Source organism: Parus major, chromosome 2 (genome assembly GCF_001522545.3).
Source record: "Parus major isolate Abel chromosome 2, Parus_major1.1, whole genome shotgun sequence".
In the NCBI taxonomy this organism is placed as follows: Eukaryota; Metazoa; Chordata; class Aves; order Passeriformes; family Paridae; genus Parus; species Parus major.
The window spans coordinates 149,845,053-149,851,776 of NC_031769.1; the positions used below are offsets into that span (position 1 = coordinate 149,845,053).

At 53.2% G+C, this 6,724-nt stretch overlaps 3 protein-coding genes across 3 annotated transcripts; 1 reads left to right on the forward strand and 2 right to left on the reverse strand.

Moving 5' to 3' along the window:
• Positions 1-3: 3 nt before the first annotated feature.
• Positions 4-361, reverse strand: LOC107200711 (feather beta keratin-like). The gene has a single exon (XM_033519725.1). It carries the CDS (start codon positions 343-345, stop codon positions 4-6), a length of 342 nt encoding a protein of 113 aa, XP_033375616.1. The 5' UTR covers positions 346-361.
• A 2,083-nt stretch (positions 362-2,444) lies between these two features.
• On the forward strand, positions 2,445-2,838 carry LOC107200710 (feather beta keratin-like). Its single transcript, XM_015619547.3, has one exon. It carries the CDS (start codon positions 2,461-2,463, stop codon positions 2,809-2,811), a length of 351 nt encoding a protein of 116 aa, XP_015475033.1. The 5' UTR covers positions 2,445-2,460; the 3' UTR covers positions 2,812-2,838.
• A 230-nt stretch (positions 2,839-3,068) lies between these two features.
• LOC107200709 (feather keratin B-4-like) lies at positions 3,069-6,107 on the reverse strand. Its single transcript, XM_033512491.1, has one exon. The coding sequence runs from the start codon at positions 6,094-6,096 to the stop codon at positions 5,734-5,736; it is 363 nt and encodes a 120-aa protein (XP_033368382.1). The 5' UTR covers positions 6,097-6,107; the 3' UTR covers positions 3,069-5,733.
• Positions 6,108-6,724: the final 617 nt, after the last annotated feature.

The following is a 6,724-nucleotide window of genomic DNA, read 5'->3' on the forward strand; positions in this document are numbered from 1 at the left end:
CCCTTAGCAGATGTAGCCACCCCTTCTGCCATAGCAGCCCAGGCCTCCCAGCCCGTAGCCAAATCCACGACCATAGCCAAAGCCACCAAAGCCACCAAATCCACCAAATCCACCAGAGATGGGCTGTCCCTGCACACTGAGTTCAGTGCCCACGGCAGCCGAGGAGGTGGATCCAACAGCGGTGTTCTGAGGGAAGGAGGTCATGATTGGTCCTGGCAGGGTGATCAGCACAGGGGAAGGGTTGATGACAACGTGGGAGTCCTGGCATTGCAGGGCACAGGGCTCGTTGCAGCTGTTGGCCAGCGGGGTGGGTCCACAGGGACGGCAGGAGTCGTAGCAGGCCATGGGTGTGGTGTGGAGGGTCCCTGGAAAAGAGGGAAGTGAGGCTGGGCAGGGGTGTGGGGGTGCAAGGGGCAGTGTTACAGGACAGAGAGGGAGTGTGGAGGCTGTTGTGGGGCTGTGGGGAGGTGTGAGGGCTGCTGAGGCTGGGGCTGAGCATGCTGGAAGTGAGGGCCCAGGGGTGCAGGAGCAGGAGGGTCAGGGATTTGAGGCTCACCTTGTTGTCAGCAGGAGCAGTAGGAGAAGGCGTGAGGAGGAGTGTGTGAGGAAGAGAGGCTCTGGGCTGGCTTTTATGCTGATTCTGGATGGGTGGGAACAGTCTTGTCCTATTGCCTTGGGGCATTGATCAGCCACTCTTTCCTAGCCCAGGCTCAAATGAAGTCATCAGCCAGGAATTGTTTTCCTCTCTGATCTTCTGCATTTCCATGTCCTGCCCTTGAGGCCGTGTCCATCTGACCTTGGCAGCAGCTTTCATGAGTTGGTATTTGGGAGAATTTGATTGTTCAGTGTGTGTCAGGGAGGAGTGAATAAATAAGCAGAGCACTGGGGAACTACGATGTCATCAGCGAGGTCATTTTGTGGCTCTCCTGTGCTGCGGTTTGCAGGTGCCTTGTGATGACTGGGACTCTCTTCTGTGCCACTGCATGTCCATCAGTTGTTGTGTCACCCAGGAATGCTGAGGGAGCTGCTGATGTCCTGGGGAGGTCACTCTGCAATAACTTGGCAAGGTTTTAGTACTTGGGTTAAAGAGAGCTCTTGGCCTTGTGTCTTGGAGGGGATGAAGAGTGAGGATCTGGGAAATGTGAGGCTGTTCAGGCTCAACTTGTTCCAGTGTTCTGGTTTGTTTGGATTTCTCAAATTCATACAACAGTATAAACTCCCATTTAAAGTATATTTCTACACCAAATTCAGAAATCTAATAACAAAGAACAAACCTGGTCCAACCCATTTATTGTTGTGGCTGGTCTGTGATATCAATTTAAGCATTCTGCATTCAAGCCATCAGACTTCATAATTTTATCCTATAATCTTAATTTTGTGTTTCTGTTTGCAAAAACCAGTTATTAATAGAGGAGGGTCAGTGAGCTCCTCTTCAATCCCCTGTCATGCTGGGGGCACATAATTTCGGAATTTTGCTACTCCATGCCCAGCAACATCACAGTGTGGGGTCACAGTGCCAGGTTCTGGCTGACCCATGAAATGGAAAAGTGGTGAAGGATAAGGAGAACAAGACATCTGAGGAGAACAACTCCTCATCCATTGATTAATCCAACCTTTTTCCATATGCCTTTTGCTGTAAAAAACTCCAGCAGTTATGAGGACGGGATTAGGAAAAGAAATACAAGTGGGTTGAGGGCAGTGTCCATCCTTTCACCCACCACTGGTGTGACTCCACAGTGGAACGAGATGGATATAGTTCACCAAGAGCAGTGCAGGGAGACCATGACACTGACAGGACAGGAGAATCTTTAAAACAAGAATCTGAGAGAGCTGGGAGTTCTTTCAGGCAGGAGGTAAGGATGCACAAGGAACATACTGTCAATATGCCATAGAATGACATCAGTGATGACTTCCGAGTTCTCCAAAGCTTTTGTTGAAGCTTCCACGTGTCCTGACACGTGCTATCACCAACAAGATAATGGTCACTAATTCTTGCAATTAAAAGCCGTCGCCAAGGTCAAATGGAAACAGCCCCAAGTGAAGGACATGGAGTTGAAGAGTCGCTGGAAACAAAACACTCCCCACCTCATGACTAACAAGGCTGGGTGAGCAAAGAGATGCTGACTCCAAAATGCCCCAAGGCCATGGGACAAGGCTGTCCCGCCCCTCCAGAACCAGCATAAAAGCCGGCCCAGAGCCTCTCTCTCTCACACACTTCTCCTCACGCCTTCTCCTACTGCTGACAACCAGGTGAGCTTCAAACCCCTGACCCTCCTGCTCCTACTCCCCTGGCCTCTCCCTGCCAACATGCTCGGCCCCAGCCTGAGCAGCCCTCACACCTCTCCACAGCCACACAACAGCCTCCACACTCCCTCACCCTCCTGAACCACCAACCCTCATGCCCCACACCCCTGCCCTGCCTCACTCCCCTCTCTTCCAGGGACCCTCCACACCACACCCATGGCCTGCTACGACTCCTGCCGTCCCTGTGGACCCACCCCGCTGGCCAACAGCTGCAACGAGCCCTGTGCCCTGCAATGCCAGGATTCCCGTGTTATCATCAACCCTTCTCCTGTGCTGGTCACCCTGCCAGGACCCATCATGACCTCCTTCCCCCAGAACACCGCCGTCGGATCCACCTCCTCAGCTGCCGTTGGTAGCGAACTCAATGCCCAGGGACAGCCCATCTCTGGTGGATTTGGTGGATTTGGTGGCTTTGGCTATGGCCGTGGATTTGGCTACGGGCTGGGCTGTGGCTATGGGCTGGGAGGCCTGGGCTGCTATGGCAGAAGGGGTGGCTACATCTGCTAAGGGCCCTCAGCAGCAACCCTGACACCAACCACCAGCTCCCTGGAACACATCTCAGGCATTGAGGACACCTCTCTGCTCCAAGGCTCTCAGATGGACTCAGTTCTTCCAGCTCCTGCTCTTCGGGCACCAATCAAGGCAGCCGGGGAGTGACCAGCCCAGGCTGCCTGCAATCATGGCCCATCTGCCTCCTGCTCTTCTCCTACTCCCTGCTCTGCTTGGCCTCTTTAGCTCTGTCCATTTCCCTCTGCTGCAAACCCCTTCTCCCAAGCCAGGGACCATTGGGCACTCCAGTGAGCTGCTCTCACTGTGGGGCAGGAAGTTCTTGGTGCTCTGGAAAAACCTACTGCAATCAAGGGACCTTGGCTGATGGTTGTCCTACTTGCACCTCAGGCCAGTTCCCTTCTGGTGGCTGTTCATGACCTCTCACTGTTCTTTTGCCTCAATAAAATTCTTTTGCCTTGCAACCTGAGATGTCTCCTTCAACTTCTTTCTGACAAAGGTTTGCCAACCACACTTGGCACAAATCCATGTGTTCTCAAGCCATTTGTGGAGGGTGCAAATTGCACCAACACCTCTCTTGGACTTCGTTCTGGAGTTCCACTACTCCCTAGGAAAGACTGGCACACTTTGTTTGCATCACAGAGAAGAACTTCTGTTGTTTAATCACAGGTCTGGATACATTAATGCATGTCTATCCTTGATTATGGTACAAGCAACTCATGGGCAGTGTCTTCATTTTGTCTGGGCTTCAGTTGCTCCAGACCCTCATAATCTTCCAGGCCCATTTACAGATTCACTTGAGCTTCTTCGTGTCTCCCTTATTTTCAGGTCCCAGAATTGAACACACAACTCCAGTCTACCCTGACCAGAGCAGAGGGGCAGAATCGCCCCCATCACTTTCTGCCCGTGCCATGGGCATGCCCCCATCACTTTCTGCCCGTGCCATGGGCATGCCCCCAGGACGCGGGTTTTTTCTGGTCAGCTCATTCATGTGGTGGGGCATGTCTGCTTCTTCATACACCAACACCCCAAGTCTTTCTCCTCTGGGCTGCTCTCAATCCACTTATCGTCCAATCTACAGCCGTGTTTGCCATTGCTCTAAACCAGATTCAGGACCTTGCACTTGGCCTTCATCGGCTTCATGAGAATGACAATATCCAACATCCCCAACCTGTTCCAGCCCCTCTGAGTGCCATCACTTCCCTACAGATAACCAACCACACTACTCAGCTTGGAATGGTCCCTGGTTTTGCTGATCATCCCACTAAATCCCAGTACCCAGATTTCTGACAATGATGCAAAATTATAATAATCCCAACATGAGTCTTGAATGGCCACCACTCATCCCCGCTCTCTACACAGGGACATGGAGCCATTGACCACAACTCTTTGAGTGAGACCATCCCATCCACTCCTTAGCCACCAAATAGTCCAACCAATATCCACATCTCTCCAGGTCAGAGACGAGGATGCTGTCTGGTACAGGAACAAAGGACCTGCAGAAGACCAGGTACAGGATACTGGCACCTCTTTCCTCGTCCACCAATGCTGGAATGAATACTAACTCGTCAGAGCTGCTGCCAAGGTAAAATGGGCACAGCCTGAAGAGCAGGATATGGAATTGCAGAGCTGTGGGAAGAAAAATGTTCCCAACCTCATGACTCACCAGGCTGTGCCAGGCAAGAGCAGCTAGCCTGAAAAATGCCCCAATGTCACGGACAATGCCTGTCCCAAACCTTCACCCTCCATCCTTGAGACCATGCTCTGGATATCCTCCACCAATCCTGTCTTCCTTACTCCCAGTAACCCAGAGATTAACAGAGTTCTCCAATATCATCAGAGCAGATCAGAGAGGCAGAATCTACTGCACCTGGATTGCAGAAATCCCAAACATGCAGGATAAAGGCTGGGTGATGAGGGGATTGAGCCCAAGGAGGATGGGGTGGTGATGGATGAAGTGTTGGACATGCCCTGCCATGTTAACAAACACCAAACAGAAACCCCCTGTGTCCTGGGCTTATCTCCAGCAGCAGGCGAGGGGGGATCCTTCTCCTCTGTTCCACCCTGGTGAGACTGGGGATGTGTGTTCAGCTCTGGGACCTGAAAACAAGGAAGACACGGACCTGCCCAACCAGAGCTGGAGATAGTCCTGGAAGACGATGACAGGCAGCACCAACCAACATGTCTCCAGAAAAATTAAACACACCACCCAGGAGGGGTTTGTTCCAGAGGCAAGGACAGACCTGCATTAGTGTATCCAGCTTTGTGTTTCAATAGCTGAAGGGCTTGTCCAATAATGCACTGGAAGAGCAAAGTGTGGCAGTGAGTAGAGGAACTCCAGAAATAACACCTAAGAGTGGTCTTGGTACACTTTTTCACCCACCCCACTGGCCTCTACAACCCTGGCTTAGTGCTGGGCGAGACTATAAGAAGCTTCGGAGAAAAAAAGGAGGAGTCATCTGAGGTTGTGATGCAAGAAAACTTTATTGAGGTAGAAGAGTGAAAACTCAGGAGCAGCAGAAGGGAGTTGGTCCGGGTTGTGATCAGGGTGACCATCAGCCAAAGTCCAACCATTGAGAAGCTTTGGCCAGAGCATCAAGAACTTCCTGCCCTGCAATGGGAGCAGCCCAGCAGAGCTGCCCGAAGATCTCCGGCTTGGGAGAACGTGTTTGTCCAGAGGGAGCTGGACAGAACCAAAGAATCCATGCAGAACACGGAGTGGGAGAAGAGCAGGAGGCAGATGGGCCATGATTGCAGGGCAGCCTGGGCTTGACCCCTGTCTGCTGCCTTGCTTGGTGCCCTGAGAGCAGGAGCTGGAAGCGCTGAGTCCATCTGAGAGCCTTGGACCAGAGAGGAGTCCTCAATGCCTGAGATGTGTTCCAGGGAGCTGAGGGTTGGTGTCAGGGTTGCTGCCAAGGGCCCTTAGCAGATGTAGCCACCCCTTCTGCCATAGCAGCCCAGGCCTCCCAGCCCATAGCCACAGCCCAGCCCGTAGCCAAATCCACGGCCATAGCCAAGGCCGTAGCCAAAGCCACCAAATCCACCAAATCCACCAGAGATGGGCTGTCCCTGCACACTGAGTTCAGTGCCCACGGCAGCCGAGGAGGTGGATCCAACAGCGGTGTTCTGGGGGAAGGAGGTCATGATGGGTCCTGGCAGGGTGACCAGCACAGGGGAAGGCTGGATAACAACACGGGAATCCTGGCATTGCAGGGCACAGGGCTCGTTGCAGCTGTTGGCCAGCGGGGTGGGTCCGCAGGGACGGCAGATGTTGTTGCAGGCCATGGGTGTGGTGTGGAGGGTCCTGGAAGAGAGGGGGTGAGGCAGGGCAGGGGTGAGGGATGCAAGGGTTGGTGGTTCAGGAGGGTGAGGGAGTGTGGAGGCTGTTGTGGGGCTGTGGGGAGGTGTGAGGGCTGCTGAGGCTGTGGCTGAGCATGCTGGAATAGAGGGCCCAGGGGTGCAGGAGCAGGAGGGTCAGGGGTTTGAGACTCACCTTGTTGTCAGCAGGAGCAGGAAGAGAAGGTGTGAGGAGAAGTGTGTGAGGGAGAGAGGCTCTGGGCCGGCTTTTATGCTGGTTCTGGATGGGTGGGACAACCTTGTCCCATTGCCTTGGGGCATTTTTAGGCAGCAGCTTTTGCTTAGCCCAGCCTGGTGAGTCATGAGGTGGGGAGTGTTTTCCTTCATGCAATTCTGCAATTCCATGTCCAGCTCTTGAGGCCATGTCCAGCTGACCTTGGCGGCAGCTTTCATGAGTTGGTATTTGGGAGGATTTGATTGTTCAATGTGTGTGAGGGCAGGCTGAATATGAAACCAGAGCCCTGGAGATTTGCAATGTCATCAGTGAGGTCATTTTGTGGCACTCGTGTGCTGTGGTTTGTGGGTGCCTTGTGGAGTCTGGGCCCCTCTTCAGTGC

Bases quoted from the DNA above. Each gene is read 5' to 3' on its own strand.
- LOC107200710 (XM_015619547.3), top strand. From the start codon at position 2,461: ATGGCCTGCTACGACTCCTGCCGTCCCTGTGGACCCACCCCGCTGGCC.
- LOC107200709 (XM_033512491.1), bottom strand. From the start codon at position 6,096: ATGGCCTGCAACAACATCTGCCGTCCCTGCGGACCCACCCCGCTGGCC.
- LOC107200711 (XM_033519725.1), bottom strand. From the start codon at position 345: ATGGCCTGCTACGACTCCTGCCGTCCCTGTGGACCCACCCCGCTGGCC.